Raw genomic sequence first — 15,179 nt, forward strand, 5'->3', positions numbered from 1 at the left:
TTAATTCCCCAAAAATTGCATTTGAAAGACCGATGCGCAAGTACAGTGTGTGTGTAACATAAAATATTGCAACAGTCGCCATTTTATTCTCTAGGGTCTCTGCTAAAAAAAATATATATAATATATAATTTTGGGTTTCAAAGTATTTTTTTTTTACCACATACTGATTTTAATTTGTAAGCAACAAGTGCCAGAATAAGGTTTAGCCTTTAAAGGGGTTATGAATGCTCGTGTTTTTTCACCTTAATGCATCCTATGCATTAAGGGGAAAAAACACCTGCCAGTGACCGGCCCCCCAGCCCCTCCGTTTTACTTACCTGAGCCCTGGAACTTCACCCGGCAGGGACACGGGGGAGCCCGGGGTTCTCAGCTCTTGATTGGATATATTGATAGCAGTGCAGCCATTGGCTCTGGCTGCTGTTAATCAAATCCAGTGACGTGGGGCCGATTCATGCATTCGGCGGCTATGAACGCCGAATGATGGACTCTGGAGCACACCCACAAGGTAACCCCCTGGGAGAGCCCTTCTCCTAGGGGGTTATCTGATGTGGGGAGGAGCCACGAAAACCGCCGAGGGACCCCGCATATGGATGATCGGGGCCACTCTGTGCAAAATGAGCTGCCCAGTGGAAGTAAGTATGACATGGGTTTTTTTTTTTATAATCAAAGTTTTACAGTCACTTTAAGTGGTTAAAATGCCCTCATTTACAGACAGAAGTTTATCCCTTTTGATCTAAAAGAACCAAATGATACATTGTATCTCTTCTCTTCTCTATCTCTCAGCGCTGACCATCATTGATAAACATCTGCAGGTTTTTTTTGTTTTGTTTTTTGACAACTCTGAGCAGAGCTTTTATGTAAAAACTATCCCAAAAGGAAAAAAAAAATTATTTGTTGTAACTTATTATGAAGTATTAGCTGGCGTTCAGCTTCAGTTTGTTAGCCTATTTAAATCTGCTAACTCTTGGTGTCAGGAAAACTTGTCAGAAATCATTCATCGTGATGGTAGAGGAAGAAGGCAGTAGACAGTAATGTCACTTGGATTGAGACAGTACACATTATAGCGGAAATTTTCTTTGTTCATATTTCCTGTCTGGGGTTTACAAACACTTTAAATTTGACTTGATATCAGCCTCTTGCAGTCTTTGGTCAGTGGAGAGCAGACTGGCAGAAGCGGTACACTCAGCCAGTTGTGTTGTAGTACTCATTTACTAACCAGGAACATGCTAAAAAGAGAAAAGGACAAAGAGATAGTTATGAGCTTATCCTCTTGACGCCGGCTCCACGGAAACATGCAGCCTCTCAGCGAATGGGCCTTGGCACGAGCGGCCGCATATTTGCCTGCATTAGTGAAAATACAGCTGTGCATGCTCCTGACACAGTTACTAGCGGCTAATGGAAAGCAGCGATCGGGAGCTTTCTCCAAGGGGTTAAGGCCTCACTTAGACTAGCAGTTGGGGGCAATAAAAATGCAAGGTTGAGAATAATTTTTAGTGGTTCCCCTTACGTTGTAATAGCAGCAATTGGGGCTGTTTACATGCTGTGTACATGCTTTGCGCCCATGGCAAAAACATATTGCGATTGGTGGGTGGCAAGCCTGCCAAACATGACCCATCCCAATGAATAGGGAAGGGCACAATGCACACAGTTGCAGCACGTTTGTCTGCAAGAAAGTAGGTTCATATAAGTTATGAGAAGGTGTGATATTGTTTAAAAAGTAATCTGAACACCGATTGCGTTTAAGAGGAGCGGTGGGTTTAGACACATGTCTAAACTAACCTAACCGTATACACTTTCACTGTCCAGTCACAGGCTGGGGGAAAAACCAAGACCTGTAAATCTTGCTTCAAGTTTTAAAAAAACAACATCTACAGTACTACCAAAGTGTGCCCCTTTTAAAAAGACAGTGTTAAGGATATTACAAACAATCCTAAAGAATTTTTAACGTTAATAGATGTAAACCGGCAACTCAGTGGACTTAAATGTTGAAAATCTTGACTGGCTACACAAGTACATCCTGTAAAACAATACTAACATGTTTTGACCGCTGTGGCCTTACTCGTAGCCTTAATAGCTTGTTGCTATGAGTAAGGCCACAGCGGCCAAAGCGCAATAGTATTGTTTTACAGGATGTACTTGTGTAGCCAATAAATATTTTCAACATTTGAGTCCACCGGGTTGCCAGTTTATGTCTATCAACTTTAAAAGTATTAAGGGACTGCACATCCCAGCCACAAGCATCAGTTATCAGCCTCGGATAACATCACCAGCAGTAGAGATTCAATGCTAAAGAATGTGCGGTGTGTGAAGGGTATGACAATGGACAGCATGTGCAGGGTAGTATTGGAGTATGAATGGAATTAGGGCAAGACAGTAAGTGCACTGAACAGAGTATAAGTGGGCAGTTTGTGTGGAGAAGGACAGCAGTCAATGTGTACAGGGCAGAGCTGCAGAGGGTATGATAATGAGCAGTGTGCAGAAAAGCACCGAGGGTATAGTAGCAGGGAGTATTTGAGGTGGGTATGGCACCAGGCAGGAAGAATTGCTTACTGTATAACAGCAGACATCTCATAAGTATGCTGCTACTCCTTTTACTACACAGTCAGCAGGCAGGAGGTGCTCGGTAACAGAGAAGCTGCCAGCCTTGTGATTTTTCCATGCTCCTAAGTTGTCCACTTCTTTCTACAATATAAACATTGTATGTAGATAGCATTGTTTCATGCTGAGCTTTTTGATAATGTGTTGCTCTAACAAAGTTTCAGACCTTAATGCAGAAAATTGGATGCTTTCCAAAGAAAATCCAGTTTGCAGTTATTCAGTAGTCCTCTCAGGATGTGGGATCCGGAAATGTATGGTTTCTGGGGAAGTTAATAGACTAAAACTGTTTATTTGATTATAGTGAAACCGACATGTGCATACTATAGGCTGCTAAAAAATTCTTAAAGCTGAGCCCAGGGAAAGCTTCAATGTGCAGGACAAAGCCATCATTACTGGGAACAAGTCTGTGCTTAGATCCAGACAATATGTTTATATTTAGTGCTTTCATTTAGTGCAAGGAAGAATTCGATTTTTTTTTTTTTGCTTTAATTCTCCCTTCCATAAAAGAAGTATTAGTAGAGAAGCATTGGATTTTATTTTTTAGTTTTAATCATACTTGAGTAGGTGGCTCTGTTCCCCACCAATTTTGAGACTGAGAACTGAGCGATCAAACACTGCTGATTGCTCAGTTCTCCCTGATGGACTGTGGAGGAGATAGGAACGGTTGGCTCAGGCTTTTAGCACCAGAGTAGAATGTTTTCTGTGAAAGACCACTGATTTTGAAAGAGTAGTAAAGCAAAATCACTCTGTAAAGACTATACTTCCAAACAAAAAGCCCAATATACACATGTAATAAAACGATGACTGCCATGTTTACACAGGTACAACTGTTATAATATGAGCAAAACTTCTATCACTAGTAATGGTTGTGTTATTGGTGTAATCCAGGAACGTACATGCACTTTAGTACTACAGCACTAGATGCCAGAGACCTGTACACCACTAAGTCTTTCTTAGTTCCTCTAGCCCCCTAAGGAGAACTGCTGATACCCTATGGAAAATCAATCATATTTGGCAGGGGTTTGAACACTGATTTAGTGTGAGTCATATAGTTAAATGACCAAAAGTGTTGCACAGACGACTGTTTGATTAATATTATCCATTGTATGATTGTACTGTATTTGGTTGTGACCAGAAATATTTAGTATGGGTTAAGAGCTCACTAGGCACACCAGTTGGTGACTGTTTGTAAAGGGTGTTTGGTCCCTGCTGTTTGGAGAACTAGGGGTGGGTGGGACTGGAGCTTTTTTTATTTTTTTATTTTCAACAATTTAGGTTTTTTATTTTATTATTTTTTTTGCATGTATAAAAATTATTTGAAAAAAGAGAGATGAACACAAGTTTTTATTACTATATTTATTGTTATTACACGTTAATTAGTTTTACGTTCTGGTGTATTGAATGCATGCATTTGGTATGGAATTATTTTATAACATGTTAAGGTTCAGTATGCTGCTTTGTGTTGCACCCTATTCACAGTTTTTCTTTTGTAGTTCTTTTGGTGTTGACTGAATTTCGTCGAGTGGATAGCTACCTTTAAATGCAATTGTCCTTTTTCTTTCTTCCCAGCATTAATCAACTATATAAGGCCAGTGTTTGTTTCTCGCTCGGATCAGGACTCGCGGAAGAAGACTGTAGAGGAAATTCGAAGACGGGCCCAATCTAACGGTATATGGCCACAGGTGTGTGAAATGCTTAGCTTTGGCCTTCATTAGTACATAAAGTAAATGTTTACATAACTCATTGGAGTTGATTTACTAAAGGCAAAAAGACTGCAAAGTGCAGTTGCTACAGAGCTTAAATAATGGTTTAATAATGGTAAATGAGGAAAAGCTTCACTTTGCAAAGAATACCCAATCATGTGCAAGGAAACAAAAAGAAAAAAAAACAGCATTTTTGCTTTTGCACATGAGTGGATGGCAGACGTCAACAGAGCTTCTGTTCATTTACTAAGCTCTGGCGCAAATACACTTTGCAAAATGCACAACCTATTTGTCTCTTGTAAATTAAACCATTGAGTCTCAAGTCTTTTGAAAATATAACAATACGATAATATATTTCTCAAATAATTAACCCACTTAAATTCAGTTTTCCACAACAAAATGGCAGATTTTGGCAGAATGGCAAATTCTTTAGGATAATCCGTAAACTGTAAAATAGTGGGAGCCGCTGCCATAAAGGGACAAAAAAAATGAAAAAAATAATTCTTGCAAGGCTATGTCCTAATGTGCTGTGCTGTGCTATGCATCAAAATGAAACACATTATGAGAGAATTACCTTAGAACGAAGCCCTCCAGTGCTGCGCTGTCACCTCTGAGTGAGAGGGCTGATATCTTCCCCTGGGCTTCCTTCTGGGTTCAGGTCCTCCGGCTACATGAGTGGTCATGGGCAGGATGACGTCACTCCCAAGGCAGCCGGCCTTTACGGCACGGGCTCTGAAGCATCACTGGCTGCATGCACTCTAAATATCTCCTAAACCGTGCAAGTTTAGAATATATTCATGGTACCTACAGGTAAGTCTTACTATAGGCTTGCCTGTAGGTACAAGTCATAGAACTGAGTTTATTTCCACTTTAAGATACAATGCAGGTAGGCAGCTTCTATTGTTATTGTTAACCCCTTGTTAGGACAGACGGTGTTCAAATATAATTTACAGCTGATAATCAGAGCTACCGGCTCAGTTCAGACAGGGTTTGTTAAGCCAGACCTAGACTGGTCGAATTCCAGGTGGTTCAGCAGGGACCAACCGAGATGTGAACCATGTATGGGCAGGCTGAATGCACAGACTTGAGTGAAGGGACTTGTCTCCTCTCTGGGCAGTCTGCCAAGAAAAGATCAAAAAGATACAATGTTTACACTTCAATGAATGAACTCAACTCAGTGTGTAGAGTTCTCAGTTTAACCATTTAAAGACTAAATCTTTTTTGACACTTGATGCTTACAAATAAAAATCCTGTATTTTCTGCTAGAAATTCACTTAGAACCCCCAAAACTTATATATATTTTTTTAGCAGAGATCCTAGGGAATAAAATAGCGGTTGTTACAATATTTTATGTCACCCGGTATTTGCGCAGCGGTCTTTCAAACTCAATTTTTTGGGGAAAAATACACAGATTTAAAAAAAAAAAAAAAAAAAAACAGTAAAGTTAGCCCATTTTTTTTTTCATCCAAAAGTTTTGATTACCTGTTTTTGTGTAATATATATATATATATATATATATATATATATATATATATATATATATATATATATATATATATATATATATATATATATATATATATATATATAATTTCATTCTAAATTATACATACAAGTGAACTGTTTGGATGTTTGTTTTGTTTAATAAATGTAAGAAATTTTCTGTATCACTTAAGGCTGCTTTCACACTGGAGCGAGCAGGCGTTGACGGTAAAACGCTGCCAGTAGCGGCGCTTTACTGTCATTTTAGCGGGGCACTTATAATTCAGCTAGCGGCCCAGGAAGGGGTTAAATGTGCCCGTGAAGCGCCGCTGCCAAATCGCATTGCAGGTGCTTCGGCAGCGGTGCCCATTCATTTCAATGGGCAGGAGTGGTGGAGGAGCGGTATACACCACTCGAAAGATGCTGCTTGCAGGACTTTTTTTTTAACGTCCTGCCAGCGCATCTCCTCAGTGTGAAAGCACTCGGGGCTTCCACACAGACTGCAGGGGAGCCGTTTTGCAGGCACTTTACAGGCGTTATTTTTAAAGCGCCTGAAAAACGCCCCAGTGGGAAAGGTGTCTAACTGTTAGATTTTATGAGATGAAGGGGAAAAAATTAATTATCGGCCTAACATATCGGGCCAAAAAAATCGGCATCATATATCGGCCATCGGCCGTGGCGATTTCTAAATATCGGCATCGGCCAGAGAAAAACCCATATCGGTCGACCTCTATCAAAGATTATCATATAGCAGCCATTCTGGACCAGCTTAAATTCTGGTTCAATATATCTGAACAGAAACATTGGCGCGCAGCAGAACAAGCCCTTATAGAAGAGCAAGGCGACCTCACAGATCTATTATTTTCCACATCGCTTGCTAAACAAACACAATACTATCATCACCCAACTATAGCTGCCACCCTACAGTTGTGGGAATACTTTAGCCCAAAAAAAAGATATCCACGTTAGACATAAAAATGTGCCAAAACCTTTTATCTACACTCTCGTTCCTAACCCCAGACTTAAAATTACTACCCTGAAAGGAACAAGGCCTTAAAGACATATCTGATCTAATATAAAACCTTTCTCATAATTAAGGCAGAGTTCCACCCAAAATAAATTTTTTTAGGGGGGGTGTACCTAGTTTAGAGAGGGAGTATCCTACTTCCCTCCCTAAAAAAAGGCAGAACGGTAATCTATAACCTGCTACAAAGCAAGCTGCATTTTGAAACGCCAAACCAGTTACACAAATGGGAGACAGACTTAAAGGTAACCATAACTCAAGACCACTGGCTTCAAGTGATACAGTTCAATTATATTTATACCAAATGTTCGAACTTTAGAGAATTAGCCCAAAAAATACACTTAAGATGGTACAAAACACCGTACACACTAGTAACATTTATGAATAAGACATCTATCTGGAGGGAATGTGGACAAGTAGGCAACCTGGCTCTCATGTCTTCCTTTTATACCTCCCTCGCAGCTTTTGGGCAACCATTTGCGAGACTGATAGCGGAAGTCACAGGAGTTCTCAATAAACTACATGGGCTGAACGGTTTTACTAAGCATAAAATTAGATATATACCCTCCCTGAGACTAGTTGATTACACATATGAGAAAACCTTGGCTCTTGAAGGCAAACTCAGCCGATTTACTGCATACTGGTAAACCTGGGATTTTTTCTCCAAAAATAAAGAGAGAGACCCTAAGCCTTAGGATAAGCATAAAAACATCCTAACTTGATAGAATGTTTACCCCATGACCCCCTAGGACTGTAAGCCCTTGTACACACGGTCGGAGATTCCGACAACCAACCAAGACAAAGTTGTCAGAAAATCCGATCTTTCAGAACGTAATGACGTAATTTCGTTACGACGGGACTACGTTCAGGCTAGTAGCCAATAGCTTTGATGTAGGAATTTTATCTGAGCATGCGTGGCACTTTGTCCGATCGGAATTCTCTACACATGATGGGAGTATGTTCGATCGGAGCATTTTGTCAGAAAATATTTCCGGCAAGTTGGAAAATTTGGTCCGACGGATATTCCGACGGAAACAGTTCGATGCAGACCACACACAGTCGGAATATCCGACAAAACGCTCCGACCGTGTGTACAAGGGCTTACTCAGCCAAAGCTAGCAACACACCATAAAACTTGGTACAAAACCTGCCACATCATCTAGTTGAGGTGATAGCTTTCGTTTTACTTTCTTTTTTTTTTCTGTATACTTTACACGTTGTTTTTTTATTATTACTACTATATTAGTTAACATGGCTGAACAAAATCTTAGAATTTCATTTGAACCATTTTAACTCGCTGCATTAATTAATATACATTTTTAGATTATGACAATGTCAGTTTTGCCAAATGTTCAGTTTTGGTTTATACATTTGCATTATGATGCTATAAAATAATTAGTAAAACAGCAGTGTGTTCTCCATTGTCCGTATCTTAAATCTTTTTGGAAAGTCTATAAACATTTTGAAAAAAAAAAAAAAAAGTTAGCACCTGCAGTATGTAGCTGCTGGCTTTTAATACTTGCAGTGGTGGGCAGACCTCCGCTCTAAGGAAGACTTTTTAACATGTAAAGTTAAAGGAGTTGTAAAGGCAGAAGGTGCATCCTATGCATTAAAATAAAAAAAAAAACTGTGTGTAGCAGCCTCCCCTCAGCCACCCAGGACACTCATCCTGCTAAGACAAAATAGCGACGCCATTGGCTCCCGCGGCTGTCAGTCAGCCAATTAGGGGAGAGAGGGGGTGGGGCCAGGTCAGGGTTCCGTGTCTGAATGGAGCGTGTACACGGAGCTCTGACTTGGGGGCACCCTGTAGGAAGCTGCTGGCTGAGGGGCACTCAAAGGAGGGAGCGGCTAGAAGCAGCAAAGAGGGACCCGAGAAGAGGAGGATCTGGGCTGCTCTGTGCAAAACTAACTGCACAGAGGAGTCAAGTATAACATGTTTGTGGTTATTATTTTACTTATTTTTAAACAAACCTTTACTATCACTTTAAAGCTGAACTCAAACATAAACACTGTTGAATCCAATGCATTCACTAGCATAAAGTGAATGGAGCTTTATTTGGTATATTGCTGTTTGTAAACACACAAATAGAAATATGGGGAAACCTCTCGAGTGTGCGGCCATGCCATCAATGTTTGGACTCCATCAGTGGTTTCTGGATCACATGGCTGGCTATGTAGAATTACAGTTCACATGCATATATTCAACTGTATATTTGGCAAATCCCTGGAGTTCGTCTAATTTTACATATACAAAAAATGACTTATAAAAATGTTTGGAGTAACCATCTGTGTGTGTTTGTGTATATGTATATGTGTTTTATATATATATATATATTATATACACATTTTTTTTTGTTCATTACACATGGAGTGATACATTTCAAGCATTTCTTTCTTTTAATTTTGATGATTATGGCTTACTTTCATAAAATAATATTACAGAAGACCAATAAAAAAGGATTTTTAATACAGAAATGCTGGTGTACTGAAAAGTATGTCCATGTACAGTATAGTATGCACTCAATACTTGGATCGGGGCTCCTTTTGCATGAATTACTGCATCAATGTGGCATGGCATGGATGTGATCAGCCTGTGGCACTGCTGAGGTGTTATAGAAGCCCAGGCTGCTTTGATATCGGCTTTTTAGCTTGTATGCATTGTTGGGTCTGGTGTCTTATCTTCCTCTTGACAATACCCCACAGATTCTCTATGGGGTTTAGGTCAGGCGAGTTTGCTGACCGATCAAGTATAGTGATACCATGATCATTAAACCAGGTATTGGTACTTTTGTGAGTGTGGGCAGTTGCCAATTCCTGCTGAAAAATGAAATCCGCACCTCCGTAAAGCTGGCCAGTAAGCATTAAGTGCTCTAAAAATGTCCTGGTAGAGGGCTGCACTGACTTTAGGCTTGATAAAACAAAGTGGACCAACACCAGCAGATGACATGGCTCCCCAAATCATCACAGACTGGAAACTTCACACTGGATCTCATGCAACTTATATTCTGTGCCTCTCCACTCTTCCTCCAGACTCTGCGACACTGATTTGCAAATGTAATGCAAAATGTACTTTCAAAAGAAGACTTTGGACCACTGCGCAACAAACCAGTCTTTTTTTTTTTTTTTTTTTTTTTTACTTCGCCCAGGTAAGACACTTCTGACATTGTCTCTGGTTCAGAAGTAGCTTGGCAAAAGTTGTAGCCCATGTCCTGGATATGTCTGTGTGTGGTGGCTCTTAAAGCACTGACACCAGCCATAGTCCACTCCTTGCGAGTCTCCCCCAAATTCTTGAATTACCTTGGCTTCGCAATCCTCTCAAGGATGTGGTTATCCCTGTTGCTTGTGCATCTTTTTCTAACACATTTTTTTCCTTCCATTCAATATTCCAGTAATATGCTTGGATACAGCACTCTGTAATTTTTCTCTGGCTGATGCCGATATTTAGAAATCGTGGCGGCCGATATATGATGCCGTTTTTTGTTTTGTTTTGTTTTTTGGACCGATATGGTTGGCCGTTTATTTATTTATTTTTTTTCCCCCTTAACCACTTTCAGACAGGACCAATTTGCTGGTCAAAGACCAGACCACTTTTTGTGATTCGGCACTCCATCGCTTTAATTGACAATTGCACGGTCGTGCGACGTGGCTCCCAAACAAAATTGACGTCCTTTTTTTCCCACAAATATAACTTTCTTTTGGTGGTATTTGATCACCCCTGCAGTTTTTATTTTTTGCGCTATAAACAAAAATAGAGCGACAATTTTGAAAAAAACGCATTATTTTTTACTTTTTATTATAATAAATATCCCCCAAAAATATATAAAAAAATTTTTTTTCCCTCAGTTTAGGCCGATACGTATTTTTGGTAAAAAAAATCGCAATAATCGATTATTGATTGGTTTGCGCAAAAGTTATAGCGTTTACAAAATAGGGATAGTTTTATAGCATTTTTATTAATAATTTTTTATTATTATTTTTTTTTTTTACTAGTAATGGCGGCGATCAGCGATTTTTATTGTGACTGCGAAATTATGGGGGACCCATCGGACATTTTTGACACATTTTTGGGACCATTGTCTATTATACAGTAATCACTGCTATATAAATGCAGTGATTCCTGTGTAAATGACACTGGCAGTGAAAGGGTTAACCAGTGGGTGGCAGTGTAGGTGTTAAGTGTTCCTAGGGGTGTGTTACTAACTGTGGGGGGGCTGGGCTTTCATTTAGTGAACACTGATCTCTGCTCCAATCACATGGAGCAGAGATCAGCGTCACTAGTTGCTAGGCAGAATGGAGAAATGCTGTTTACAACGGCATTTCTTCATTTGGCCGCTCCGTGAGACGATCGCAGGTATGGCCGCGGCGATCGAGTCCGCGGGTCCCGCGACCGGACTCACGATGGTCCCGACCAGCGCGGGAGTGCGCCGGCGGCGGCGTGCTCCCTATGGCAGGGCGGCAAATTTAAAGGGACGTACATGTACGCCCATTTGCCTGCCCGTGCCATTCTGTCGACGTACATTGTCGTGCGCTGGTCGGCAAGTGGTTAAGAAATAAAAAGTGATACAGAAAATTTCTTATACTAAATATTTATTAAACACAACAAGCCTCCATTCAGTGCACTTTGTATGTATAATTTAGATTTAAAAAAAAAAAAACTATGTATCTTAAATATTAAATACACAAAACCAGGTAATCCAAACTTTTGCATGAAAATAAATGGGCTAACTTTACTGTTTCTTTTTTTTTTTTTATTCATTAACCACTTGCAGACCGGATCATTTTGCTGGTCAAAGACCAGACCACTTTTTGCGATTCGGCACTGCGTCGCTTTAACTGACAATTGCGCGGTCGTGCGACGTGGCTCCCAAACAAAATTGACGTCCTTTTTTTCCCACAAATAGAGCTTTCTTTTGGTGGTATTTGATCACCCCTGCGGTTTTTATTTTTTGCGCTATAAACAAAAATAGAGCGACAATTTTGAAAAAAACGCATTATTTATTACTTTTTGTTATAATAAATATCCCCCAAAAATATATAAAAAAACATTTTTTTCCCTCAGTTTAGGCCGATACGTATTCTTCTACATATTTTTGGTAAAAAAAATCACAATAAGCGATTATTGATTGGTTTGCGCAAAAGTTATAGCGTTTACAAAACAGTGATAGTTTTATAGCATTTTTATTAATAATTTTTTATTATTTTATTTTTTTACTAGTAATGGCGGCGATCAGCAATTTTTATTGTGACTGCGACATTGTGGGGGACCCATCGGACATTTTTGACACATTTTTGGGACCATTGTCATTTATACAGTAATCACTGCTATATAAATGCAGTGATTCCTGTGTAAATGACACTGGCAGTGAAGGGGTTAACCAGTGGGTGGCAGTGTAGGGGTTAAGTGTTCCTAGGGGTGTGTTACTAACTGTGGGGGGGTTGGGCTTTCATTTAGTGAACACTGATCTCTGCTCCAATCACATGGAGCAGAGATCAGCGTCACTAGTTGCTAGGCAGAATGGAAAAATGCTGTTTACACGGCATTTCCTCCATTCGGCCGCTCCGTGAGACGATCGCGGGGATGCCCGCGGCGATCGGGTCCCGCGACCGGACTCGCGGGGGTCCCGACCAGCGTGGGCCCGATGGCAGGGCGGCATTGAATATTGGACGTACCTGTACGCCAATATGCCTGCCCGTGCCATTCTGTCGACGTACATCGTCGTGCGCTGGTCGGGAAGTGGTTAAAGTATATTTAAATTTGCGTTTAGAAGACCGCTGCGCAAATACCGTGTGACATAAAATATTGCAACAACCACCATTTTACTCTTTAGGGTCTCTGCTAAAAAAAACATTATATATATGTATATGTTTGGGGGTTGTAAGTGATTTTCTAGCAGAAAATACTGGATTTTTACTTGTAAGCAACACACGTCAGAAAAGATTTAGTCTTTAAATGGTTAAACTGAGATCTTCTACACACCAGAGTTCATTCCTTTGATAAGTAGAAACATTATATCTCTTTGCTTCTTTTATCAGCCATGTTCTCAGACTTGTCGGGTTGCCCAGATAGGAGAGACTCAAGTCTCTCCAACAGGGAGACTTTAGGCGACTTGCATTGACTTATATTACAGAAGTCATTTGCAAGCCGCACTGAAGTCACGCTGTCACGCTGAGTCGTCCCACAAGTTCGGATTGCCCCTGTGTGAACTGGCTAGTGCATAAATTAATCGGCCTAATTTTCAGCACAATTGTCCGATGCCAATAAATAAAAAAAAATGCCAAAAATCTGCCGATATATCGGTCGACCTCTACTCTAACAGCCCTTCCAGCGGCAAGCTGTCACTGCTGACAAGGCTTCCATCTTCATGCATCTTCCTTCTGGGTTTGTGGACTCCGACTGTGTGGCCGGAACCGCAATGACATAACTCCCACGAATGCGGGTTACCATCCCTTGTAATAGGTCCTCTTTATGGAGAGATGTGGGGTCTGAGATCAAAAATAAAAATTCACAATCCCAGCCTTTCCTGCCCAGTCCCAGACTTTGTTTACATCTGTCCCTCGTGTCCCTCTCTATGGCTAACTTCTGGCAGCGGTGGATGATTCCTTCTCCGGTTTGCCGATCGTACAGCTGACCCAGGAGAAGCACCGGAGTATGGCTGGAGGGAAGGACATCCGCTCCCTGTAAGAACGATCAAGCCACTATGATTGTTCTTAGAGTGAAGGGAATAGACGACGGAAAAGATTGATATCTGAATGATGCCTGTAGCTACAAGCATCATTCAGATATCACCACTGAAAGCCCAGCATGTCATATGATGGCCAGCAGTCGGCAAGTGGTTAAACAAAGAAATGCATGAAATAAATCTCCCTGTGTGTAATGAATCTATATAATATGAGTCTCACTTTTTAAATAGAATTACTGAAATAAGTTAACTTTTTGATGATATTCACATTTTCTGAGATGCACATATGTGTGTGTTTGTGTGTGTATGTATGTGTGTGTGTGTGTGTGTATATATGTATATATATATATATATATATATATATATATATATATATATATATATATATATAAAATTTCAAAATGTGTAGTGCTGTCAAACCATGCACTCAATGATTAATGTGCACAAAAAATATCTAATATAATGCAATAAAGATGAAAACGTGAAAAAAATTTTATTAAAAAAGGAAAAAAGAAAAATTAATAGTCCAAGTGTCCCAATTCCACATCCATAAGGTGAACTCAAAACGCTTGCTGATCCAATGCTCAATTTGTGAAGACACCCGGTGCTCCCCACAGGATAGATAGGGTAAGTATATCTGCTTACCAGGTTTTTACACCCTCCAGGGTCTATATACGCATTAGTGAGCTTTCACCACTCACTATTGGCTCAACCGCATCCACTTCCCAGCCTGATTACCTGGATTCCACAGATGTATACCCCACAGTTATCATCAGTCAAGGAAACTTCAGAGTGCTGTCACACATTCATCATATGAAATTAAATGAAACTTTTTTTTTTTTTTGCGCAACATTCTTTAAAAGCACACAGGAGTTTATTAACCGGTTCCTGACCGACGCAAACCGATGTACGTCAGCAGAATAGCACGGCTGGGCAAATGGGCGTACCTGTATGTCCCTTAAAATTTTCTTCAGTGCAATCGCATGCACGCCAGCGGCGGCTCACACTGGCCGGGACCTCCATGAGCCTGGTGACGCAGAACTCGATTAGAGCAGGGATACCCGCGATCGCCTCATGGAGAGTAAGAACGGGGAGATGCTAATGTAATAAGCATCTCCCAGTTCTGCCTATCTACAGTGTCGCTGATCTCTGCTCCCTGTGATCGGTCACACGTAGCCACACCCCCCCACAGTTGGAATCACTCCCCAGGACATAACCCTTACACTGCCCCCTAGTGGTTAACCCCTTCACTGCCAGTGTTATTTACACAGGAATCAGTGCATTTGTATAGCACTGATTGCTGTATAAATGACAATGGTCCCAAAAATGTGTCAAAAATGTCCGATGTGTCCGCCGTAATGTCGCAGTCACGATAAAAATCGCTGATCACCGCCATTACTAGTAAAAAATAATTAATAAAAATGCCATAAAACTATCCCCTATTTTGTAAATGCTATAACTTTTGCGCAGACCAATCAATCTCTTATTGCATTTTTTTTCTTTATAGCGCAAAAAATAAAAACCACAGGGGTGATCAAATACCACCAAAAGAAAGCTCTATTTATGGGGGGAAAAAATGTCAATTTTGTTAGGGAGGCACGTCGCGCGACCGCACAATTGTCAGTTAAAGCAATGCAGTGCCGAATCGCAAAAAGTGCTCTGGCCTTCGGCCAGCAAAATGGTCCGGGGCTT

The 15,179-nt window shown here is 40.5% G+C and overlaps 1 protein-coding gene across 1 annotated transcript in view; it reads left to right on the forward strand.

The window, feature by feature from the left end:
- The window catches only part of LPCAT1 (lysophosphatidylcholine acyltransferase 1), a 213,336-nt gene that overhangs the window by 138,461 nt on the left and 59,696 nt on the right, over positions 1–15,179 (forward strand). The window contains exon 4 of the mRNA XM_077492013.1: positions 4,168–4,280. Within this exon, the coding sequence (XP_077348139.1) occupies positions 4,168–4,280 (113 nt within the window). The remainder of the gene's footprint in view (positions 1–4,167; positions 4,281–15,179) is intronic.

Source organism: Lithobates pipiens, unplaced genomic scaffold (assembly GCF_037356315.1).
Source record: "Lithobates pipiens isolate NorthernLeopardFrog02 unplaced genomic scaffold, aLitPip1_a1.2 Scaffold_19, whole genome shotgun sequence".
Taxonomy (NCBI): domain Eukaryota; kingdom Metazoa; phylum Chordata; class Amphibia; order Anura; family Ranidae; genus Lithobates; species Lithobates pipiens.